We start from the raw sequence: 27,518 nt of genomic DNA, 5'->3' as shown, positions 1-27,518 counted from the left end.
CAAAAGGATATAATAGGACACTCTGAAGTTTCAACTGTGACGTAACATAACTGAAGGACATTGTTGTCACATTTGGTGTATGGTCTATATATAACTTAATAATAGCAGAAAACTTGCTTTAAAGATGTTATTATATAGGAGATCGATAATATTAAGATATAGCCACAGAGGTGATTACAAATATTAACATTATATTTTTTTCTCATAATTTATATTACAGTCCACTTCTATGACATTAAAAATCTATATATTTTTTACATGTGCTTGTGCACATGGAAAAGTGCATTAAGAAGGTGCAGAAGGCATACCAGGCATTCCATTATCGATGATAAAAGCTGTGAATTCCTTTAGAGCTAGCAACCATTTCTGTTTTTGCATATACATTCTTTTATATATTATAGTTCCAAAAAAATATATAACAATATTAGACTTCATTTAAAAAGAGGCACTACAAGAAGTTCGGCTAAATTTGACCGAATTTTTTCAGTCGAATTTAGCTAAATTCGACCAAAAATGGTCGAATTTAGCTCAATTCGACCTGCATTGTGTTGGTCGAACAGAGGCTGGTCGAAAATGACAAATCCGGTCGAATTTATCTAAATTCGACCGCCCTAAATTCGACCGACTAAATTTGACCACCCTAAATTTGACTAACTAAATTCGACTGTTTTTTGTGTTAATTTATTTTGCAATTTTTTGAATGAAATTTCAAATTATTTTCAAAAAAAATCAAAAATCCCGCCAAAATACTAAATTCAACAAAATCTGGTCGTACCTAAATTCGACCTAATATAGTCGGATACCAAATTCGACTATCTTTGGTTAAATATAAATTCGACCTGATATGGTCACACACTATATTCGACCACATATTGTCATTAAAAATCCGACCAGCTTTGGTTGATTTTACCTATAAAATTTACTTTTTCTGGTCGAATATAATATACCATATTTTTTTTCAAGCTATATTAGTCTAAGTTCAGTCGTATTTAGCATGCTAAAGCTTTAATTGCTTTCCAATCAAATTAAATATGCAATTTACAAATTTGCTACCTATTTATAATAATACCACTCACATCTCATTTTGCAATTATAATCCCCAAGTAAGCATTCAAAAATGATAAAAATACAAACATGTAACCATTAGTAAAATTACAATTAATAGAGAAAAGTGCTAAATTATCCCAGTATTTTTCATTACATACATCGCTAATTCATCCCAGTACTTTTCATTACATACACCGCTTAATATTTTTCGTTACATGCTTGAACTGAATTTTGTAAAAGATAAGTCCAAAATAAGGCAGTAAGGCCTAAAGGAGAGGATACATATGTGCGAGTGGATCTTCATTTTCAAAGTCGTCCATGTCATCCACCTTCACAGCCTTTGTGCCGTCCACCGCAGTATCCTTCTCTACTAGACTCTCCTGGAAAATAATGCAATTATTAAAAAACTGTTTCATATCAGAACCACTGAAAAATTATGTTACATAACCACTGTAAAATTATACGACATAACCACTATAAATTATACCTCCGCAATGATTTTATCATTGTCCTTCAACACTAGAGGAAGCAAACTGTTAGCTGCCTGTGCATAATATGCCTGCAATACATGTTGACTTGGGTCCGAAAATGCAGCAGCAGCTAAGTTATGCACATTTTCATCCAAAATAGATTGTTTCACTTCACGCATTGGCAAGGACTGGACCATCTCCTTCATTTCATCTAAAATCTTTACCATCCTCAAACAAATCTCATTGGAACACTAGCTCGAACTTGAGAATTTCTAGACATTTCTCTGCTGATCCACTGTAATGCTTTCTCTGCTCCAATAAGCTCTGGCAGTGTTTCACGGGGATGAAGAAAGACAATCCCCTTGTTCGGAGGCTTAGCTTGAATCAACACTTCGAGTTCTTTCTTCCTCCGAATTTCTTTTCTGGTTCGAGGGGATGGCGGTTGATCACCAGATGACAACTCAGGTGATTCAGCTTTAGCAGCAAGCAAAGTTTTCATTTTTTCCTGAAATATGCAATACTTCGAATTAAACCTAACCCCGAATTGCAATAACATAATATTTTACATATTTTAATGGGGCATAAGGATTCATGTTCACTGTAAATAGCATAGTGATCATTACAAAATCGCTCAACTTTATGTCACAATTGCATAAAGCAGTTAATTATTACCACAAACTATTATATGTATCTCACATTTTATTGGTAGTAAAAATTAACCACAAACTGTTTACTTAATGCTTGATCAAAATTGATATTCTTCATCATCATCCCCCCCCCAAAAAAAACTTTCATGCACATGTAACATACAAAAAGGTCGCAGACATATCCAGTACACAATTAATCTGCTTATCAAGATATCACTACATCTGTAAAAGATAAAAGATCAACCATAAAATTCAAGTGTTGATAGAGCATAACACCAAAAATGGCACAACCAAGAAGGGATGATCAAACTGTATTGTGAATTTTAAGTTTTAACCAAGACCCAGTTTCAGACTACGAACTACATATATGGAGGCAAGATGCAAGGAACAAATAATTCAGAGGGTCTAATACTTAAGGCACAACAATGTGTTTGCATGTTTATAGGATGTTGGTCAGTCAATCCTAGAAGCTTATTCTCGGGTTCTTGCAAACTTAGAATTCAGCATACTCTCTAGGATAGGAGATATTCTGCAGGAAGAAGTTTTAAGTAATCCGAATTCCCCTGTTGTAACATGCAACTTTCCCGGAGTAAACCTTAACAGAAGTGATAAGAGGATGCCGAGTCTGAAATTGAGACACTCTCTCATCAATCAGATGAATATTGTAGATGGCCAGTTTCGTGAACCAAATACAATCAAGTATAGCAAATATGAGTCGTGGGACGATGAACACAGAACGAGTTTAATGACCGGAACAACTGGTCAAAGCAGAGTATGGTGCCTAAGCAGAGATGCATGTGGCAGTCTTTTGACTCTTTCCCCTCAAAGTTCCCCCTAATGCCCCACTGATATATGTTGTAAATACACATAATTACAAGATGTGGTTTAGGAAGTTGCCAAATATGGTGTAGCAGCACTTTCAGTATAAATATAGGGAGGGACAGATCTCATGACCCTTTAGCTGAGAATGAACATTACCCTCAGTAATTTACACATTAAGCCTATAAATATATTCTTATAGTTAAAATATTTTTAAGTCTAAATGCTTTATAATTCATTGCACCATCCTCTTTATGTTCTTTTTCTGCAACTTTCTACTGCCCAAACAAATTCTAACGCCATTATTTGCATTGTGTTCAGCCCACTTGTGATTTTTTTTAATAAATTCAATGAACATTTTATAACAGTCTGCAAAGGTAGGACATACTAGTGTATATACTTTGTCTGGTTAGTTCACAGGTAATATTTCAGCCACATCTAACACAAACGAACAATAATAGTCCTGATTAAATATACTTAAGAAACCACACCTAACGCAAAAAAGATGATTAAGATTATTATCAATGTATATTTACTTGTTTTTTCTTTATAATTTACGCAAATAAGATGATATTCGACCGAATACACGGCAAGCATAACATATCAATATATACCAATATTCAACACATCTAGTAAAATAAACACATCTAGTAAAATGGGAGGAAACCTGGAGGTTTTTCACAACTGGTTCACTAGGATCGTAAACAGTACCCAGGAATTCCTCTTCACCAATTGGATCTTCGCCCCTTGCCTCTCTTTCAGCATCTATTTCCTTTAAGATAGGTAAAAACCCCATCAGATGATGTAGATAAATAAGCTAATATTACAAAAACCTAGGTCATAATCATCTTATAGTTGATATAACAAACCAATATTAAATAAATCAAAGTTGTAACGTCAATTTCAGTACAAATAAATCAACTAAGCAGTTAGTATCACGTAGTATATGTTATATGTTTCCCCTTCTTTTTAAATTAAGTAATATATTTTGTAGGGATATAATATTTCATGCAGTGTATGACATAGGATGCAGTTATTCAATCTGATATCTAATTATCATATACTACGAGACAACTAAATCATACCTCCCGTCTTTGATCAAATGATTTGGCCCCGGTACAGGAGGTAAATTCCACCATCTTTCTGGCCCTTTTTCCATTTTTGGACCTCGTTTCAAATCGGGGTGTTCCCCAATAAGCACAGAGAGAATTCCACGCTCGCTGAGAGAAGTAATGTGGCTTTAACTCTTTAATATCAATTTCTTCTTCACGATATCCACTCTTCAATAATTCATTCACATGCGCCATCAGTCGTGCCTTCTCTGGATTAATGATATGCTTCCAATTTTTCTTTAATTGTGCTCTCACAACTCTATCTCCTGTTTCTGGTCCACAACCCTTGGGATAGTTATAATATTCCAGCAAATCAGACCACGCGGAGTGTTACTTGAATAGAGTTAAGAGCCCCTATGTTCCATAGTGCTCTTTTGTAAAACGGTTCACAAGACAGGAAGTACTAGAAATGAGAGAATTAAAAAAACACAAGTTGTTACTTACTTTGAACTCTTCGATACAACCATCTAAAAAAGCTTCCCTTTGAGCACCCTTTGTATCAATGGTTTTATCATCAAATCTAATCTTCACAATGTAGCTCAAAAGGTGCTTGGGTTTAGACTCCATGAACCTGTAAAAAAAGTAATAAGAAAAAAGAAATAAATTAACAACAGAGATGATTTAGTTTAGGTCACCATATAGGTTATTCCCGGGAGTTAGTTTAGGTGTACTATTTAAGTAGATATTAATTTAAAACGGAGAAATGAGAGGAATACCCTTTTCCATTCTTAAGCAAATGAAGTGTTGGCTTCGCGTCTGGAGCTGGTTTTGTGTTGTAACCCCCATCACTACAGCTGCGCCTTTTCCTCTCATATATAATATTCTGCTTACTACATTTTTCAATATATTCTTCCAGATTGTAGGACCCTTCTGCATCACTCTCTTCAGCACTAACATTTTTCCCTTCACCATCCCATTCATTGGTCCTGACCCTCTTGTTTCCCTTACCCTTGTCTCCAATACCCTTCTTCGAATTCGGGCCTGACCATGTCACCTATAAAAAAATAACAATGGAACAAGGATCTCATGTTAACTCATCTTATAGCATAAAAAGAATATAGTGAACATTCAGACTAATAGATACTAGTGTCAGTTTTCAGGGCTCGTTCCTTTCTTAAACACAAGCAACTCAAAAGCAAATTGGGAAGTATTCAGAAAATCAACAATCACAAGTTAACACCTTTGTCAAAGACTCATATTAGTAAATCAACAATGCAGGAAAAACTTTCACCTTTGCACTTGGTAAGGTACAAATTCTGTATATTGCAGATCCCGTCTTGGTGAGAGAAATTAATATAAGCAAAACATTAGACTTGGGAAAGCCTGCTTACTTGCAGAAGGATAGGGGGCCTCTACTAGGCAAAGGTCAGATTACAACAAATCGGGAAGTTTGGTCTCACCAGAGAAAAAACATTGCTCATAATCTTTTTGTAGACAAAGTCAAGGTACTCCTTATTCATAAGCTTTAGTGCTATATTATCTATTGATTGACTTGTTGAGATTATATACGTTATGTAATAATTGGTCGCAGGTCATGCTAAGCATAGTGTTAGTGTCCGGGAGCAAACTAATCAAATCTTTGGAGAATGTGGTTGGGGATAGTGGGAAAATTGTAGAGATAAAAGTGGATGATTATGCGAGGGATTTCACATGCCATGTGTTTTCTACTATCATGTTTGGGTAAAACTATCCTACAAACACAGGCTTGTTTTCAAAATGTAGAGCTCTCAAACAAGCCTCTGGTTCGCCAACCATACTCAATGGCTGTCCTTTCTACAGGGGAGGAACTCCATACTGGTTCTTTCAGACAAATAACAGTAATTCAGACTAACAATCACAAGTTACTCCTAAAGTTGTTGACAAATCTTTAGTCTGCCCTAAAACAGTTACATATCTGCTAACAGAATCACTTTAAACAAACACCCAAAATCACTAAATCACACATGGCCATAAAAGAATTCACAATTAAAACCACACGAAAGATTCGAAAACCACAACAACTAAACCAAAATTAACAATTAATAAAACAAATAAAGGCCTTTTGAGCAGCCAAAACAGAGTCAACCACCACAGCTTTGACTATACACAGATGTTCTGTATATGTTGACTATAGACATATACTAATTTGGGGTTCTTTCAAAGAGAACATCAATAAAGTGACACATATATACAGTCTGAGAGACTCACAAACAGTCAGAGAGAGAGTGGGAGAGAGAGAGAGAGAAAGAACACCTGTGTACTTAGCCTCGCCAGTTTCAGCCTCTGATTTGAGCTTTCAGCCATCGTTTGTAAACCCTAGCTGCGCCGAGAAAGAAAGAAGAGAAAGAGGGGAAACGATGTAAATGAAATTTTGGGGGTAAATAAAGTATATACCTAAAAACTAAGTCGGCTAATAATAGTCGAATTTAGCCGTGTCGTGCAATAAGACTTTGTTTGGTTGAAAAAAATAAATCAGAGTGTTCTCCCAGTTAAGCTTCTGTATAAAACCTCCCGTTATCAACCAAAATACAAACACTATCATCCACTTTACAAAAATTTACAAACATTTAATTAAATTTCAAATTTAAAAATTATAAATAAAGTAGCAATTGTTTTGATACAAATTTTATTAAAAATAATGAATTACACCAAGTCATCATCATCACTAAATTCATTATTTTCCGTTCCATTTTCTTCGTCTTCATCTTCGGCTTCCATATCATTTTTACTTTCTTCTTCATCATCATGATGTATCGAGTAGTCATTTTCAAACATCCTTAAATCAACAAAAAAATTTGAAGGATCACGAATAGTAACACTTTCGACATGGGAAGATGAAGCATTTGACACTTTATTTTGTAAAGCATTATCGATGATTTTGATATTTTCCTTAATTGACACACTTTCATCAACTTGTCGACTCTTTGTTGTTAGAACCGTGTACCATGATGATTTTGTATTTAAAATATTTGGTGCATAGTACACTTGATGAGCTTGGCTAGCCAACACAAATACGTCGTCGACATTTAGTTTTGATTTGACATCCACGGTAGTCATCCAATGTCTATCAACTTTGACATGTGTCGTATGATCAAACCAATGACACTTGAAGACAATCACTTGATGTCCATTATGATAGAAGAGTTTTAAAATTTCTTCCACCCTTCCGTAATAGTTTCCATAACTTTCATTGTAAGAAGTCCCTATAATTATAATTGTTTAAAATTTGGATTAAAAGATAAAGAAAAAGTATGTTTCAAATATTATGAGTAAAAGTCTCACCGATGACAACTACACCGGAATTTGGTGAAGTGAGCTCCTTATCCTTTGCGCAACTAAATTTGTAACCATTGCATTTGCACGCTTTATAAGACTCCACTTTAAACATCGGACCTCTTATTAGGTCTAGAAATTTCTTTTTGAGCTCTTCATCATCTTGTACCTAAAACATGTGTGACATGATACATAAATATAATAATAAATTTAAAGATTGCATGAGAAATATATATAATATGTGTATAGGTGTTTATATATAAATCAAAACACATACCCTTCTTTCAAACCAATCTTTAAATTTTTCTTTTTGGTATTATTCTTTTTCGGCGTCATTGAGAAGGGGGTAATGTTGTTGCACTAACTTCTGGAATCCACTACATTTTTTTATTCAAAAATAAGAAAAATTAAGTTGTAAACTCAATTCTTAATTTTTGAAGTAAAGAGGGTTTAGAAAAATCTTACCGCAAGTACTTTCCAACTTCCGGGGAATTAATAAGAACATAGTATGCCACAAGTTCATGTTCATCACCATTCAAGATTCTATCTCTACTTCGTAGACTAGGATGTGTCGGATATGTATAAACTTCTAACAATTCGACATCATGAAACTTTCGAGGTTCCTCATTCCGACGTAACTGACCATACACAACTTTTGAATCAAAAAATATAGAGCAAAAGTGTACACTTTCCTCCTCAATATAGCGTTGTGCCATGGAATCTTCTGCTCGAGCTTTGTTTCCAACTTTCAATTTCAGGTTATGCAAGTATCTCTCAACAAAATACATCCAACGCCCATTAGCCGGACCCCCTAACTTACACTCAATAGCTAAATGGAGTGGCAACTGCTCCATCGGATCAAAAAACACTGGAATGAAGACAGTTTCAAGTTTTGACATTATTCTCACTATATCTTTCTCCATTTTTTCCAAATCTGAGTATTTGAGATTTGACGAGCATAAATCTTGAAAGAAGTTGCACAACTCAATAATAGGATCAGCTACATGTTTCGGAAGTAAGTCACGACAAATGATAGGCAACAACTTTTGCATGAAGACGTGACAGTCATGTGATTTCATCCCGCGAATGCAATTTTTTTTCCAATTTACGCACCTTGATATATTTGAGGCATACCCATCTGGAAGTTATAATTCTTCAATCCACTTGAACAACTTATGAATTTGTTCTTTGGAAAGAGCGTATGGCGCATGTGGTTCTGTACCATCATCTTGAATCCACAAATCACGATGCACACTTAATTCTTTACAATCTTTCCTCGCTTTTATGTTATCTTTGGACTTCTTTCCATCATCAAGAATTGTGTAAAATATGTTGTCAAAGATATTTTTTTCAGTGTGCATAATGTCAATGTTGTGACGAAGGCTAAGTGTCTCCCAATATGAAAGCTCAAAAAATGGAGAACTGTGAGTCCAATTATGTGTCACACCATAATCCCTTGGTTTTCTCTTTGTTGACTTTCCTGGAGGGGGGAATTATATCTGCTCGCACATGGTCTTTGCAAAAGATCCTGAATGTCGAGCGCAGACTGATCGGGTCTCAATAATTCCAAACCTTGTACTCCTTCTCAGGGGATCATCTGCTTCCAAAAAATACCGAGCAGTGCCATAAAAAGTAGATTTACCACCATGTTTGAGTTGTTTAGCTTTTACCTCTCCCATGCAAACTGGACATGCCAACTTACCTAAAACATATGTGAAAAACTCAATAAATGAACATATGTGAAATTATATAAAATATGTGCACATGTGTGTGTTTATAAAATAAAACACATACCCTTAGTGGACCACCCACTCAGCATGGCAAGTGCAGGAAAGTCACTAATTGTCCATAAAAGTGCAGCCTTCATCATAAAATTTGTACGTGAATATATGTCATATGTTTCCACCCCAGTATGCCACAATAATTTCAACTCATCAATTAGCGGTCTAAGATAAACATGTAAGTCTTTTGTAGGATCCGTTGGTCCGGGAATAAGAAGAGACATGAACATGTATGGAGCCTTAGTACACATAGAGGGGGGAAGATTATACACAACAATCACCACAGGCCATACAGTATACTCCTTGGCATGAGCATCGCGAAAGGGATCAAATCCATCAGTAGAGAGTCCGAGTCTAACATTTCTAATCTCCTTTGAAAATCGTATAAATCTACGATCCAATTATTTCCATTCATCTCCATCAGCTGGGTGACTTAATTGACTTTCAACAACAACTCTATCATGATGCCATCTCATACATTTTGCAGTTTTCTCAGCCATGAATAAACGGTTCAATCTCGTGGTAATAGGAAAATAACGCAAGATCTTATGCGGGATCTTCTGTTTTTTAGGATCTTTTTGCACTTTGTAGCGGTCTCTTTTGCATATATCACACTTGGTCTTCTCACTGTGTTCCTTGTAGAATAACATGCAATCATTCTCACAAGCATCAATCTTTTCATACTCCATGTTCAATCCTCTAATCATCTTTCGTACAGTGTAGTACTTCTCAGGCAACTTATGATCATTAGGCAATACTAATCCAATGAGGTGTAGCAAGTCATCAAAACCATTATTACTACAATTATCACTACTAGAAATAGTAGATACGACATCGGTCCTTAGACATCGGCATGTAATGCACCCGATGTTAAAATGCAGTTTAACATCGGTTTTGTAAAAAGCGATGTTGAATACGCATATTGACATCGGTTTCACTTAGTAGCCGTTGTCTATCTTCAGAAATTAAAAAGGCCACAAATTTGTTTTTAAATTTGACATCAGTTCATTTTGTTAACCGTTGTCTATGGCCTTTTAAAATAAATAAAAATTACTTAACTCCCCCCCCCCCCGCTTTTCAGTACACTTTCCCCCCTTTAATTTTAACAAAAAATTCACTTTAACATATTTTCCCCCCTTTCCAAAAAACCTCCCGCGAGCCTCTCATCTCTCCCCGACCCTCGCCTCTCTCGTCTCTCTCATCTCTCCCCTCCTTCTCTCTTAGTCTTCTTACCTTTCTTCTCTCTTCTTACCTTAGTCTCTGTTAACCGTCTCTTCTCTCTTTTCTCTGAAACCCTAATTTTAGCCCCAATTCTAATTCAAGATTTGGAGCTTCAAATTAGAGCAAATTAAACTTGAAATTGAGCTAGTATCTGGAGGTTGGAGCTAGTATCTGGAGGTAGACAGCATTTGGAGGTTGGAGCATTGAGGGTTTAGAACATTGGGGTTTCAGAACATTGAAAGCATCCAGAGGTATATTCTTCTTTACTTCTTTAATGTTTATCTCCCTCATTTTTATGTTTAATATCTTCTTTGTGCATATAAATGTTTTATGTTTATCTTCTTTTCTTCTTTACTGTTTTTCTTCTTTGTGCATGTAAATGTTTTATGTTTTTGGTGGTTTTATGTTTGTTTCTTTTTGGGGGTTTTATGTCCTGTTTTTGGGAATTTTATGTCATGTTAAATATTTTAGGTACACTGATGTAAATCAATGTTTTAGGTACATTGATGTAAATGTAAATGTTTCTGTTCTGTTTTTAATTATGTGTTTTCTGGGGGTTGTTCATACATATTAGTGTGTTTTGGGGGGGTTTTTGGGGCTGCATTTGAACAGGTCTCAGATATGAACAAGTCTCTGCATTTCTTATTTTGTATGATAGTCATTTCTCTGATATGAACAAGTCTCTTCATTCCTGATATGAACTATCTGTTACTTGTGTTGTATTATAGTAATTGTTTTGTATAATTATCCTTCTCACAGATACAAGTAACAGATAATTTTAATTTATTTATTTATGGGCTGAATTTGTTTCAATACTCAAGTTCTCACTAAGTTTTATTTATGTGAAGGAAATTTAACAATTGTCTGGGCTGTGAATGTTGGAATTATTGGTTTTTAATTATGTGATATTTTAAAATATCTTGGTTTAATTTGTTTTAATTATCTTGGTTTAATTTAGTCTAGTTTATAAATTTAGTCTAGTTTTGTAATTAATTGGGTATATGTATAGGATTTTAGAGTAATGAATTAGTACTATAAATTATTAGGATATCAAGGTATTTACTCCTTTCTAAGTTTATATAATTAATCCCTACAGTAACCAACACAAATTTGATATGCCTTTTATTAAATAATTATAAATAGGTATGTGTTGGATTTTTAATATTTATAGTGGCTATCAGGTAGGGAAATTTGATGGATAAGACATGGATTTTACAAGATAGGGATTCTTTAGCATTTGAAATGGGGGTGGAAAACTTCTTGATATATGCTGAAAAAAATTCTGAAGATCGTAACAAAATTCCTTGCCCTTGTGGACGATGCGCCAATTTTAAAAAATTCTCTATAAAAACAATCAGGGGCCATATCTATGACAATGGCTTTTGTCTAGGTTATGTGCATTGGGTTTGGCACGGGGAGACTGCTTCTACGGGTCCTAAATCTTCAAGTGCTAGTTGTCCACCTGAAGAGCAAGCTCCAGACCCACCTCCTGAGCAAGCCTCTGATGAAGCGTCAGAGCAAGATCAGGAGCATGTCGCTGCTTCGGAAACTGTTGATGTTTGTGAAGCGGCATATAACTCGAGTCAATATGATAATGATTCATATCAGTTTAGGAGGTTCGTAGCCGATGCTGAGCAACCTCTATATGAGGGTAGTGACTGTACTAAGTTAGAGTCGATGTTGAAGTTGCATAACTGGAAATCTAGGTTTGGTATTACCGATAGTGCCTTCACTGACCTCCTTTCTTCTGTTGGGTCTCTACTTCCCAAAGATAATGTGTTACCTAGTAATGCATATGAAGCAAAAAAAACCCTCTCCAATTTAGGTCTAGAGTATATAAAGTTCCATTCATGTCTAAATGACTGTGTACTGTACAGGGGTGTACATGCTGATGCAACCAAGTGTCCTAAGTGTCGACTTTCTCGGTGGAAGTTGACAAAGAAAGGTGAAGAGAGGATTAATCTTCCAGCCAAAGTCATGTGGTATTTTCCAATAATTCCTAGATTTAAACGTATGTTTAAATCTCGTTCCACCGCTCAACTAATGTGTTGGCATGCGCAACAGCGGACACAAGATGGTAAAATATGACATCCAGCCGACTCTCCATCTTGGAAAAATATAGATTATAGGTGGCCATCCTTTGGTAGTGAACCGAGAAACCTTCGCTTGGCTTTATCGGCGGATGGTGTAAACCCGCACAATAATGGCCTATCTAATAGATATAGTTGCTGGCCAGTCATATTGGTGACTTACAATCTTCCTCCCTGGTTATGTATGAAAAGAAAATTTATGATGTTGTCGATATTGGTCCCTGGCCCGCATGAGCCTGGTAATAACATCGACATCTACTTACAACCGATGATTGATGATTTAAAAAAGCTTTGGAAGGAAGGGGAACCAAATATGTATGACGCGTATACCAAATCATTTTTCACTTTAAAAGCAGTTTTAATGTGGACGATAAATGACTTCCCTGCTTACGGAAATTTATCTGGTTGCGTTAATAAGGGTTATAAGTGTTGTCCAGTTTGTGGAGATGACACCGTAGCTAAATTTTTAACTCATAGTAGGAAAATGTGCTACCAAGGGCATCGTCGATATTTGCCTCTACATCATCCTTATAGAAGGCAGAAGGCTGCTTTTAATGGACAACAAGAGTTTGGGCAGCCGCGTCGAACCCTATCCGGAGAAGAAGTGTTAGCAGAGCAAGAACAAATCAAATTTGAATTTGGGAAGAAAATGAAGAAGGCAAAGAAGGTTGAAAGTCCATGGAAGAAAAAGTCAGTATTTTTCGAGTTAGAATACTGGAAATTTCACCATGTTAGGCACTGTATTAATGTCATGCATGTCGAGAAGAATGTATGTGATAGTCTGATTGGCACATTACTAAATATGCACCATAAGACAAAGGATAGTACGGCAGCCCATCGTGATATGATGGAAATGGGCGTTAGATCTGATTTGGCTCCCCAAGTAGGAGTAAAGAAAACCTATTTGCCTCCTTCTCCCTTTACTTTTTCAAAGGCAGAAAAAAGGACTTTCTTGTCATCATTAATGTCGATGAAACTTCCATACGGACATGCATCGAACATAAAAAATTGTGTTTCCATGCCTGATTTAAATATTTACGGGCTGAAATCACATGATTGCCACATTCTTCTCCAACAATTACTCTCGGTTGCAATACGCTCCGTTCTTCCGAAGCATGTTAGGGTCACAATTATTAGATTGTGTTTCTTTTTTAATGCTTTGTGCAACAAAGTAGTAGACGTGTCAAAACTGGATAAGCTGCAGTCAGATGTTATACTAACCTTGTGCGATCTAGAAAAGGTTTTCCATGCATCATTTTTTGATGTAATGGTACATATAGTAGTCCACTTGGTCCAGGAACTACGCTTATGTGGACCAGTATTTTATAGGTGGATGTATGCGTTTGAACGGTTTAATAAAGTACTAAAGAGTTATGTTCGAAACCGTTATTATCCCGAAGGTTGTATGGCAGAGAGTTACCTTGGAGAAGAGTCCGTAGAATTCTGCACCGAGTTTCTTAGTCAGAATTACTCCACTGCCGGTCTTCCAAAGGACCAAGATAATAAGATATCAGGTCCATTATCCGCTGTGATAATAAAATCAGTGGAAGAGAAGGAGCGAGATGAAGCATATCTACATGTCCTTCTAAACAACGCTGAAGTGTTTCCATATATTCTGTGAGTTTATGCAGTTTGTTGTTTTCAATTCCTCATTATCCAGTAATTAGTCTTGTAATGTGTCTTTAATATATCATTCCATATGCATTTTTCAGAATGCATAAGGAATATTTTGAAGAAATTCACCGAGGAAAAAGGAAAAGCTTACATTGGCTCATGAGAGAGCACAATCGGCTCTTTGCTGATTGGTTTCAAAACAAAGTCAGTGTTGTATTAGGTTCTTTGATCTATAGTGTAATGATGACTATTAGCTATTTAGGATTTAAAATTTCTTATCATATCTGTAGGTGAATGATTAACTAAGGGAGAACAACAAAGGTGTTTTAGATACGATAAGATGGCTCGCTGTCAAGCCATCATTTTCAGTACTAACTTATCAAGGTTATCTAGTGAATGGAGTGCGATATTTTACAAAGGAACGAGATGACATACGCGTTGTTCAAAACAGCGGGGTGTCTGTCATTGCTAAAGCGGTCCAGGTTTCTAGTGCCAAGGACTTGAACCCCGTAGAAAGTGATTTGACATTTTACGGTATCATACAAGAGATATGGGAATTAGACTACCATGCATTCAAAGCTCCCTTGTTCCTGTGTAAATGGGCAAGTAATGATAAAGGAATAAGGGTTGATGATCTTGGGTTCACACTTGTGGATTTTAGTCGACAAGGTCACAAAAAAGATAAATATGTTTCTGTTGACCAAGTCAAGCAAGTGTTTTACCTTGAAGATCCCGTTGATGCTACCTGGTCTATTGTTCTGTCCTCCACAACTCGAGACTACCAAGAATTGTATAATGAAGATGACTTAGGAGACACGATCATGGAACATCCCCCATTCTGCACTGAAATCCCCGCAACTGATGTCACTACTGATGATGTCGCTCATACTGCTAAACCTAATGTTGAGGGAATTTGGATTAAAAATACTGCTACTAAAACTCCTGCAGCTAATGTCGTTACTGACTGATGATGTAGCTTTATATAAAATATATATCTAAATGGGAATTTGAATGACTGAATGAACCATATATATTTGCCTTTAATTGTGTTATAATGTGTAAAATATATTGTTAATTTTTTTTTCTTTTGTTTTGCATTGTTATAATCATATAAGTAGTTCATCCATAATTACTGATTGATGGCATTATTTTTTCTTTAATTATTTTGCATTATTTAATTGTACTTCTATAAAATACTTTAGAGTTATTTCGGATGTGATTAATTACTGATTGCAGTTTAGGTAAATTATTGTTCTTGTATAGTTGTATTTGTACTTGCTGATTTTACAATTTATTATTTATGCTTGACTGTAATTAATGACGGACTGAAAATATATTGTTCAACTGATGGCTTTATTATTCAATTTAATGCAGACTAAGGGAGCAAAATGGCAAAGAAGTAAAAAGCCAAGAAAGTAATTTTCGAAGAAAATGACAGGAAGAATAACTCTGAAAAGGTTGATGATGAGATTGTTCCTGATGTCAAAACTTCAGAGACTTGTAATGAAAAGTTGGTTAAAGTCCCTCCACAATATCAAACTCAAAGTAGTGGTGAAGAAACGATGACCACTTCTGAATCTGCAAAAAAAAGGCTAGGAGGTGCACGTGGTGTTTCAGCTCTTCACAAAGTAGTGGTGAAGAAAGCTCGGGGAAAGAAATTTAAAGTTAGATACAATGATTTTGGAGTTCCCATCGGAAATACCTGGCCTACTTTACAGTCTTACATAGGAATGCTCGCAAGGACAATGATTCCAATCGACACTGAAAACTGGCCAAAAGTGGATTGTGATCTAAAAGCAAAATTATGGGATGATGTCCAGGTAAATTATATCCCTTGTTGACTTCTTCATTTTATTTAAATTGTGACTGTAAATTATGTGGCTAATTTATATTATGTGGCTCTTTAGGACACATTCAAAATTGCCCCAGAAAGTGAGAAGCTTGTGCTACAATCGGCAGGTGAAAAATGGAGGCAGTTTAAAGCTGATTTAACTGCAAAATATGTGATGCCATTTATTGGAAAAAAGAAGAAATTGATGAAGCCTCCGAAGAAGTATGCGTTTGTTGGTAAAGAACCTTGGAAGAAATTTGTTGCAGAGAGGACGAGCCCCAAATGGCTGGTATGAATATATTCTACTAATAAAATCTACATGATTGCCATTTTACTTGCTAAATGATTAAATAGATTTTGGTTAAATAATATTTATTAATTTTTACTAATTTATTTTGGTGCAGGAACAACGTAAGTTACAGAGCAATAGAGTGGGTAAACGGAAATATCATCACTGCTTGTCAAGGAAGGGGTATATTGGTTTGCGAGAAGAAGAAGTAAGAACCATATCTATTTGGCTTTGCAATTCTAAGTTTTAAGGGAGTTTAAACATTTTCTCTTTTTTAACAGATAAAGAAAGGGAACTTATAGCGGAAAGAGAAACCTGATCGTGCAAGTTTTTGGTGGAAGGCTAGGATGCCAAAGAATCCTGATGAGCTTACTGAAGAGCAAGCGGAAATAAATGCAAGAATTGTAAGTGATATTTTTAATACTGCATTCCCTTCAAAGATAATTGCGTCATAAATAATGCACTAATTGTTTGCATTTATTTTACAGGCTGAGTTATTTGAAATGAAGGAGAAGGGTGAATTTGTTCCACATGGAACAGAAGATGTGTTGACTACGGCACTTCAGACTCCTGAGCACGCAGGAAGGGTTCGAGGGGTTGGCGGCTTTGTCACTCCAACAACATTCTTCAATTTTCCGAAAGCGAAAAAGACTAAAATTACCAAGGCAGAGTTGTTGGATCAGTTGGAAAGAAATCAGCGGGAGATGGCTGAACTTAAGGCCTTGGTTAATGCTTCGAATGGTCACTCTCCTATGTTCTCTGATAAATCAAGTTATCAAGTACCTGTTAATAAAGAGGGGGCTGCTGATAAGCGGAATGTTGGAGTTGCTGTTAAACCGCTGAGTGCCAAACAGTTGTTGGTAAATGATGAAGACTTTGTTGGTTTTGACCCCTCTCCTCCGAGCGGAAAGAAGGTAAAATATTATTAAGATCTACTAGATATATGCCTACAGACTTGGGATTTATGCAATAAAATTAAATTGATCCCTCACTATAATGTAGGGTCCAAAGTCATGTGAGCTTGCACTGGATTGCATAGAGAACAAGGTTGCTTTTGGAACAGTTTTTGATGATCACGAAGAGATGAATGTTTCAGTACACGGAGTGCCTCTAAAGCCCGGACATGTTCGTGTGTCGGTTGACGGACACATCCAGCCAGAGGCGTCGGTTCCAGTGCCCATACCTGGTGAAATTGAGGTTGTACGCCAAGCAGTTGGCTCTCACTAGCATGGCCTCGTGAATTGATCATCTACCCAACTGTGGCGGTATGTTATATAAAAATTATGTCAATATACTCTGAATTGATTGTTGCATTCTATAGTAGTTATGTCAATAATAACCGATTATTCTTGTTTTATTTAATTCTGTGTAGAAAAAGAAAAAGGAAGTGTTGCAGGGGCAGTCTAAGCGAAAAGATGAGTTGCAGAAACTTCAAGATGATTATAGAAAAATGAAGCTAAACAAGAATGTGCCAAAGCAGTACAAGGTGTTATACAAACATGCTGCAGTCTTCATGAAAGCCACTGGGGAGTCAATACCAATTCCGTGTGATTCAGACGTGTTTGGGACTAAGAAAATAATTTATATATTGCATGAAAATGTGAAAGCATTGTTGGAGTTCGATATGATTGGCCAAGCTGCAATATCTGCTTATATGGCGTAAGTTAATTTTTTATCGTTACATATTCAATATTCATGTTTTATACGGATATTATAAGTAATGTAATTCACTCCCTGGTAGGCTCTTGCAAAGACTGATTAAGATTTAGAGGAAGAATGATGATGTGGTCCTATATGGATTTTTCGATCCAGGAGCTACATTTACGTTGAACAAATCTTTTCATTCTTATTTTGTTAATCGGTTGAAAGAGAGTAGTCCCTATCGCATGTACTTCATGCCACATAATCATAAGTAAGTATTTTTAATTTAGACATGCTTTTACAAATTAATATATTTAGGTAGTTTTTTTAAAATTTCTGACTTGTGTTTTTCTTTTTTCTTTTTTATAAACATAGTTGCCACTGGATTTTGGTTGTAATTTGGGATGGCGACATTTATATTCTGAACCCTCTGCCACATCCAACACATTTTGATGAGTTGGAAAAATCATTAACAGAGTAATATATTTCTGTTAATTACTATATATAAATATATATATATATATAGTAAATATTCTCCCTTTTGAAAAATAATCATGTATATTATTGTTGTTCTGCAAAGTAGAGCGATGAAATCCTACAATGCTCAAACTGGAAGGGGAAATAAAGCTCCTCAGATAAAGAATCTTCTTGTAAGTTTTTTGTATTTTTTTATCACTTTGTAATTTTAATTAATTTCTGGTGCTAATTTAGATTTTATATTGTAACATGGATCTCCCAAACAACCAGGAGGGGTTGAATGTGGCTATGTTATAATGCGATACATGAAAGATATCATTGCTGATAAGGAGCTATCTTTTACTACCAAGGTATATATGCAAATCATTTCCGATAGATGGCATGTAGAATTTTTTTTTGTAGTTTTTCAAGACAGATAAATATGAGTGCCATTTTTATTATCAGTTTTTATTATTAGTGATTTCCAGATGGATCTTGTTTTTATTAGTGATAAGGAACTTTCTGGTATATAGTTTTGGATTAACGAAGAAAATTACGGTTAAATATAGAAAAAGTCCTCTTCTGGTTAAATTATAAATAGTTGGTTCTGTTTATTTTTAATTATACATATGGCAATTCTAGTTAATAATATTCTGGTTGCTAATTTTTACATGTGTTTTATAGTGGGCAGCCAAAACTCGAAAGTCCTACACAAGGCAGGAGCTGGATGAGGTGCGGATGGAGGTGCTTGAATTTATCCAAGACAAGATGTAAAAATGATAAGTATCTATATATATAGCTTTCCTCTGAACTATGTGAATTGATATTGTGTTTGCTGGTGGTTGGTGGTTAATTAAGGGATGTTTGGTGACAATTACATCCATCATTCTGATTTATGTTTGGAATTGTCAAAATTTGACAAGTGGTACATATTAACTAGTCAAACATGTTTAGAATGTTGGATGTAATAACTAGAGAATTTGGGTTTTATTGTTTTTAGTTGGGATGTTTATTTTAGACTTGGAATGTATTGTCCGAATTGAGCTCTTGTTGGATTGAATGTTAGTAAATTTGGTATCAATGTATACCTCTATATTTTTACAAATTTGGTTGGATGTATTGCATATTGGTGGTATTTTTCTGGTTGAAAATGCAATTGGTTCCCTGGGCTATTAATAGTACCAGGATGGCATATGCAATTTACAGTACATATATTAACATCAGAATGGTAATTTAAAACCGATGTAAAAATGAACAAAAGACATCAGGTGAAACAATATTAAAAGAAAAAGAACTACAAAAACCAATGTCAAATAGTCATTTGACATCGGTTCTGTAAAAAAATCAATGTATTTTAAGTCAAATAACATCGAATTTTCAATAGCTGATGTCTTAAATTTTACAATATTAAAGATTAAACATCGGTTAGAAAAAAACACTGATGTTAAACAAAAGGATTTAACATCACCAAAATGAACGAAACCGATGTCTAACCCATTATTTTACATCGGTTGATAAAAGTACCCGATGTCTGATGGACCATTTCACATCGGTCAGACAACATAACCGATGTCTGATCTAGATTTTCACATCGGTTTGTTTGAAAGATTTTTAAAAAAATATCTTTTAGAGCTTGTAGGTTTCATGTTTTAATGGATAATTACCCCATAATATACTCATATTCACCAAGAAATACTGTAATATAAGCTGAAATTTGTTGCAAAGACATCAGAATTATTCTTAAAACCGATGTATAGCACTGTAATAGACATCGGCTGTGAACCGATGTCAAAGCCTGATGACATTTAACATCACACGCGAAGACATCGGTTCAGTTTTTTTTTTAACATCGGTTCAGAACCGATGTCTGATCCCATATTTTTAGTAGTGTATGCCTATTTTTCCAACGAAGCAACTCCATTACAAACTCCAATGTTGTAAAATTGCCATTATTTGGATATATTGGTTCGGAAGCGGTATTTACCATCTCGTAAAATTCTTTTGCTTTTGCATTCGGTTCTTCATCAAAATCTTCGCAATCCTCAAAATCATCATCATGTGCATCATACATATCATCACCTCTATAGCTAGTATTGCCAAAACTCGTTCCAACATCGTTGCGCAACACATCTTTTTCCCCATGACAATCCCATCTAGTATACCATTGCATAATACCATGTCGATACAAATCAACTTTCACGGTACTAGGATACTTGTAGTACTCATTACCATAATTTTTGCACGGACATCTTATAAGACCGTTGTCTTCGGGATCAAGATTTTCAATAGCAAATTTAATGAAATTATCCACACCATTTTTGTAATCTTCTGTTAAATATTTTGCCTCGTTAAATCGATGACGACCAATCCAACTACGATCGGATGTCATCTACAAAATAATCAATAAAAATAAATTACCAATTTAATTATGGAAACTAAGATTATCTCATTATTAAATACCATATTAGTCAACAAAAAATAAACAAATAATAATCACATTATTCTTGAAAAAACATTTAATCTACTCAAATTTATAAAGATTATCACAATTAAGCTATTTAAAACAAAAATCTGTAAAAGAATTACACTTACTTGAGATTTGAGATGCTCACATGAAGAAGTAATTTTTAGTAGAAAAGCAAAAAAAGTAGTGAAATGGGGAGAAAGTATGGAGGGAGAAACAATGGAGAAAACGGCTACTAGATTGGAGAAAGGGGTAGGGTTTCCGAAATGAGCACGGGTTAATTCAACCAGAAATGGTCGAATTTAGTACGGGTCAATTCCACCAGAAGCGGTCGAATTTAGTAACGCACTAAAATCAGTCGAATTTATATTTATGCTACTAGTTATAGTCGTATTTATTTACATTCAACCCCAGCTGGTCGAATATAGTAAGATTTAATTCCACCAGACACGGTTGAATTTAGTATGTAAATAAATGCTTCCCACTGTAGTCGAATTTAGGAATATTCAACCGCCTATGGTCGAATTTATCTCCATTCCACCAAGGTCAGTTGAATTTATATTATTTCGACTGTTGTTGGTCGAAAATAGCAGAAATTATTCAAATTTAATTTTTAGAGGGAAATTTTCTGCCCACTGAAAATTTTAAATTAAAGGGCGGCAATTTTTCCTGCCGATCTCACTTATTAAATTCGACAAAATTCGGTCGAATTTTTTACGCGGGAATTTTTTTTTTGGCGGGATTGTTCCCGCATTTTTTTCCCTCATGCTAAACTCGACCGAAAAGAGAAGTTAGTCGAAAATAACCGTAAATTCGACCGGGTTATTTCGACCGCCGCTAAATTCGACCGAATGTCGGTCGAATTTAGCCGCCCCTACTAAATTCGACCGAATATAGTAGAATTTACGCGCAGTCGAATTTAATTGGTTGAAAATACCCTAATCTTCTAGAGGAATAAGGGTATATGGTTTACCTGGTTCCAATACCATGTGAAATAAAAAGTTTTGGTTAATACAATCTAAGAATCTTAAGTTAATTGAACCATTCACAAGAGCTGGAATAAGATATCATGAAGCTAAACTTGTCAACTTGAAGTTGTTGAAGTTCACTCTTGTAGATAGTCCACTGTTGATCACTTGGATAGAGACTTTAAGCTATGAAGATTATACATGAAAAATATGATGGTTCTGAACCTAACACTACACCATAAACAGCCTATTGCAACTTAAAAAAATGTTGGTATAGGTCCAAAATATGTTGCTGTTGGGCCAAAATATTCACTGGAAACACTTTTTTGGTGTTGTTTTTTTCGATGTTTCCTTTGGGTTCAATAGCAACGCCATGATTCTCTATGCCAACATATATTTTTGTGTTGAAACAGAGAGCAATAACAACAATATTGTTATCCTATACCAACATCATTTTACGTTGCCTTTGAATTGAAACTTCCTCAAAAAATTAGTGGGTCCCACATGACACGTAAGCTGCCAACTATGCCATGTCACATGTGCCACATCACATGTGCCACATCTGCACATATGGGCCCACCTTTGCCATATGAGCATATGTCAAGCAATCGATCAATACTTTACAGGAGCAATGGAAATTTTTTAATTTATAAAAAAATTCACAATTGATTTACATGTTTTTCTGAAAGCTAAATCAATATTAACAATTTAGTGTATAATAATCCAAACCAATCTTGATTCTAATTCACCTAATTAACTACAAGAATATCTTTTACCTAATTTAAAGTAATCATTTATTTCCAATATACAACAAAAGAAAACTAAATGAAAATTTCTTCGAACAAAAATAGATTAAAATGACTTCCGAGACGTTCTACCGGCCATCAAGATCAGCAAATTCCACTTATTCATCGGCCATGCACTTTTGTGGTTCAGCTACTGCACGTATAGAAAATGATATGACAAATGTTAACATATTAAATATAATTATAAATTATCTAGTCTAGCGTAATGTTATTGCATAAATGATAGTTTTATTCAAATAAATTCAATTTTTAAAAGCTTTATAAAGCATATAAACAGTACGAGACTTGGACTGTTTCAATCATATAAAAAGAACATATCAATAACAAATCCACCAAGCTTACCAGACTTGGAGTGTTTCAAAATTTTTGTAACTATATCTCTTTAAGTCTTACCGGTTCCTGCTGGCTCTCAATGAAGGAAGTGAAGAAAGATATCATGTATATTTGCAGGTGACCTTCTTTGCTGTCATGTTACAGTGCATCATAGATGACAATAGGTTGTTACTTCAAAAATTAAATGCTTAAAACATGACAGCAAAACCATATACTCTCTAATGATCAAGGCCTAAGATTCACCAAAACAATAAAGAACAGGTTAAGGAAGGACATACATATTTTTTGATATTTTAAACCTAAGTTTATTGATCAGCGTACAGAATCACAAATGTCTCAAGTGTCAAAGTGTATTTAAGATGTCACGGCAAGCTACATTTGTCTGCTGCTCACATAATCAAATATGCAGGACCATATTATGTCAAGTGTCAAAGAGTGTATCGTATATACAGCGTACATAACCACAAATGTCTCAAGTGTCAAAGAATGTATCATATATGCCGTATGTAACAGTGAATTGGAAGTAACATAATCAAATATGCTTCACACAAAAATTTAAGCACTATCTTGCCATATGATATGATTTTAATAGGACCTCACTACTGCATTTTCTTTTTCTTTTATATGTTCTTTGGTTAATAATTTATTTACTTATTACTTAATAATTTCAGATATAATGCATTTACTTACTCATCAATAAAACCAACACCTTTTGTCACCCAGTTACAACATATTTGTTTACTGCCAATCCAATTTCCTAAGCATAACAAAAGGATATAATAGGACACTCTGAAGTTTCAACTGTGACGTAACATAAATGAAGGACATTGTTGTCACATTTGGTGTATGGTCTATATATAACTTAACAGTAGCAGAAAACTTGCTTTAAAGATGTTATTATATAGGAGATCGATAATATTAAGATATAGCCACAGAGGTGATTACAAATATTAACATTATATTTTTTTTCTCATAATTTATATTACAGTCCACTTCTATGACATTAAAAATCTATATATTTTTTACATGTGCTTGTTCACATGGAAAAGTGCATTAAGAAGGTGCAGAAGGCATACCAGGCATTCCATTATCGATGATAAAAGCTGTGAATTCCTTTGGAAATAGCAGCCATTTCTGTTTTTGCATATACAATCTTTTATATATTATAGTTCCAAAAAAATATATAACAATATTAGACTTCATTTAAAAAGAGGCAAGATTGCTTAATATATGGTAGACATACATTAAATCAGCAGACGAGGTTACTGTAACACCTCAATCAGGGTGAATGCGGAACAGTGTATCTTCTCATTGTCTTTATGAAATACCATCAAAGGAATTTGCAATCTCTTCAAGTCTTTCTTTCCCTTGCCTCAGCTGATTAAACTACCACCTTTTTTAAGATCCCACTCATCTTTCCACTAATAAAGACAACAATATAATTGAAGTACTGTATTACAACAACTAACACGAAGAAGCAAAACAAAATAAAGAGCACAACAAAAATCAAAATGATAGAAAGCTCAACCAAGTTGATTTTCCATTCCTGCCACCATTTTAAAATAATAATAATCACAGAAAAGAAATAAACTAAATACTATAAGTATCATTCAAAACAGTAACAACAAATCAAAACACAAAAATTATAAAAAGCTGGGAAATTAAACATTAATATGCCCTTTAAATAGAATCAAATACCAAAGAGACGAAAAGTTGATAAATTGGTTTGACATGTGGGGGGAATAAACGGATCACACATTTCATCAAACATGTTCGGGGCAAGATAAAATATATGACATAAAACATAATACGAGCATCATACAAATTAAAACACATATCAAATAGACAAGAGATAGAACTACTTTAAACTCAAAATCCAAGATCTAAACCCGATCAAACCCGGATGAAGACCCAAATTAAAACCCTAATTTTAAACTTCTTAATCAATGAAAAACCCAAATCAAACCTAAGCAGTAAGCACCACAGCACCACCAGCCTCCTTAATCTTCCTCTCTGCAATCTTCGAAACATTTTTGGCGTTAACAATAATTGGTTGTGACACAGACCCCTTATCAAAGACCTTAAAATATGCCAACTGAGTAACATCAAACAGAGGAGCCTTATCACCATCAACAACACTCTGTTTAACCTCTTGTGAGACCATTTACCAGAGCTTAATAATGTTGACTATTGGACAATAGAAATTGTTACAGATCTTGTGAAAGTAACATATACCGACTTTACCAAAATAACCGGGATGGTACATGCGGTGGTGGTGCATGCCTCTGACATTTCAACGACTGCCGGGATGCTTGCGGTGTTTTCCGATATGACAGTGGCCGGCGCTGATGTGGCCGCACTTCTTACTTGGTTGAGAGAGCGGCGCTGAGGAGAAATGTATTGTTTGTTAGGGTTTGGATTGGGGATTTAAATGAGAGGAGAGTGGGGTGTGATATTTGTTCGAGTTGTTTTATCGTGTTGCCCTTCTTGATTTTTTTGGTGAAACTGAAAACTGGAGGGCAAGATGGTAAAATGGAAATGATATTTCTGGTGCAAAATCAGTGTAAACTAATTAATCCCATTCTGTGCTTTTTTATATTTGTCATTTAACTTTTTATATTTTAATAATTAAATTTAATTTGTTTTGTAAATTTTAGCTTTAGTTATATATTTTGAATAAAATATATTAGAAATGGGCCCCACCAGTGCCACGTCACACTGGTGGGCCCACACACGCCACGTCAGCACTTGTGCCACGTCAGTTTTGTGGGCCCTAGTTTGCAATGTCAGGGAAAATATTTTTTAATATAGAAATATGGCAACACTTTCTCTGTGCTATAGCAACATAACCACAATTCGAACCTTTACCAACAGAGTTTTAATGTCTAAAACAACAGAAAATTGACAATGTTGAATTAACCAAATTAAGGATGGCAAATCCAACAAAATCAATGGCAATATCAACTTTAAATGTGGTAGTAGGAAATTTATGGTGTAGTGAGTTAAGTGTTTTCTTAAGCAGAGAGGGAGAAAGAGCGAGAAAGATTAAAATACCAAAGAGACGAAAAGTCAATAAATTGGTTCGACATGGGGGAAATAAACGGGTCACGCATTTCATCAAACATGTTCGGGGCAAGACCAATAGAAACCTCTATACAACTTAACTTTAATACATAAAAATATAATACGAAACTTGTAATACTATTAGCAGGAAAGGGTACACTATTAACAAAAAACATAATACGAGCATCATAAAAATTAAACCACATACCAAATAGACAATACCAAATAGACAAGAGATAGAACTACCTTAAACTCAAAACCCAAAATTTAAACCCGATTAAACTCGGATGAAGCCCCAAATTAAAACCCTAATCTTAAAATCAAACCCAACTAAAGCTCCAAATTGAACCCGACTAAAAATTTAAATTAAAATTATAAACACAAATCCATTTATGTGTACATAGAGTATGTGTTATAATTAGGAAGAGCAGGAGATTGTGTGTACAGAGAAAAGAAGGTGGGTGTGAGTGTGACAAGAGAAGAGATGAAATGGACAGAACTATCGCAGAAAAAAGAAGGAGATTGTGGGGAAAAAAACTTACTAAGGTCTAAAGGAGAAAATAGAACTTGTGTTTAATTTTGTATGAAAATTTGAATGGGCTGGCAAAATTGGATTGGGCGGTCTTTTTGCCGCTCATCCATTTTAAGCAATTTTCAATATTACGTATATTATTAAATATTTTTTTTAATATTTTGATTGATTAAATATTCATAATTAAATATAAAATAATAATTAATAATTTATCTTATTTTTGATAAATTAAAAAATTTATTAAAATATTTCTTATATTTATAAAATCAAGATTTGACCGTTTTGACTAATATAAAATCAACACTTGTGGGTCCATACATGCAACATCAACACTTGCACCACGTCATTTTTTCCACGTCAGGAAAAATATTTTTTAATGTAAAAATATGGAAACACTTTCCTAGTGCTACAGCAACATAACCATATTTTGAACCTTTAGCAACAGATTTTTAATGTCCAAGGCTACATAAAAATGACAATAATGGATTAACCAAATTAAGGATGGCAAATCCAACAAAACCAATGGCAACATCAACTTTAAATGTTGTAGTAGGCCATTTATGGTGTAATGTAAACAAAAGATCTTATTATTATTGTAAAATGATCAAGTTCAAGTTCTTTCACTTGATGAACTGATGATCATGTCAACAAAGGAACTGAAATATATTCACTATTTGCTAAGAGTGGAAGATAGAACTTCAAGAAAATGGTCAAATATGATATTTTCCAATATCAAAAAAAGGGTACTGGATGATGGTCAATATTACTTTAGATCATATATTCCTACATACATAAATTTCAGAGTGCAAGAAGTCAACATAAATAAAGGAGGAGCTATCATTGAAAATGTGCTTATTTAGAGGCATATAATCATGAATCTTGATGGAAAAAGTACTCGTTATATATCACTAGAAGAAATGATGACAGAAATAGCTCAAATTACAAATCTAAGAGCTGGTATCTATCAATTGCTTGATAAAACAAAGTATGAAAAGAGATTGAAGATCAAGCTAGAATATATTCTGTTTAAAAAGATTGATGACAGAGTTAAAGCTTTTGTTCAGAGATACTGTAGAGTTTAT

The 27,518-nt window shown here is 34.6% G+C and overlaps 3 protein-coding genes and 1 pseudogene across 3 annotated transcripts; 2 read left to right on the top strand and 2 right to left on the bottom strand.

Annotated features, from left to right (window-relative positions):
* Nucleotides 1–1,746: 1,746 nt before the first annotated feature.
* Nucleotides 1,747–4,395, bottom strand: LOC141673372 (uncharacterized). The gene is made up of 3 exons (XM_074480116.1): nt 4,069–4,395; nt 3,651–3,755; nt 1,747–2,022 (listed from the first exon to the last, which is right to left on the bottom strand). Exons 1-3 carry the CDS (start codon nt 4,288–4,290, stop codon nt 1,747–1,749), a joined length of 603 nt encoding a protein of 200 aa, XP_074336217.1. The 5' UTR covers nt 4,291–4,395.
* Nucleotides 4,396–11,543: 7,148 nt separating this feature from the next.
* LOC141673371 (uncharacterized) lies at nt 11,544–15,021 on the top strand. Its single transcript, XM_074480115.1, has 4 exons — nt 11,544–12,360; nt 12,472–14,056; nt 14,152–14,244; nt 14,361–15,021. The coding sequence occupies exons 1-4, from the start codon at nt 11,544–11,546 to the stop codon at nt 15,019–15,021; spliced, it is 3,156 nt and encodes a 1,051-aa protein (XP_074336216.1).
* Nucleotides 15,022–17,997: 2,976 nt separating this feature from the next.
* LOC141670942 (uncharacterized) lies at nt 17,998–19,162 on the top strand. Its single transcript, XM_074476996.1, has 5 exons — nt 17,998–18,085; nt 18,190–18,291; nt 18,398–18,465; nt 18,544–18,641; nt 18,955–19,162. Exons 1-5 carry the CDS (start codon nt 18,060–18,062, stop codon nt 19,042–19,044), a joined length of 384 nt encoding a protein of 127 aa, XP_074333097.1. The 5' UTR covers nt 17,998–18,059; the 3' UTR covers nt 19,045–19,162.
* A 3,254-nt stretch (nt 19,163–22,416) lies between these two features.
* Nucleotides 22,417–25,242, bottom strand: LOC141673370 (large ribosomal subunit protein uL15y-like; annotated as a pseudogene).
* Between the last annotated feature and the right edge of the window lie 2,276 nt (nt 25,243–27,518).

The sequence above is a fragment of the Apium graveolens genome, chromosome 7 (assembly GCF_009905375.1).
Source record: "Apium graveolens cultivar Ventura chromosome 7, ASM990537v1, whole genome shotgun sequence".
In the NCBI taxonomy this organism is placed as follows: Eukaryota; Viridiplantae; Streptophyta; class Magnoliopsida; order Apiales; family Apiaceae; genus Apium; species Apium graveolens.
Note: the sequence above shows the minus strand (reverse complement) of the source record. Positions and strands in the feature narration are given on the sequence as shown.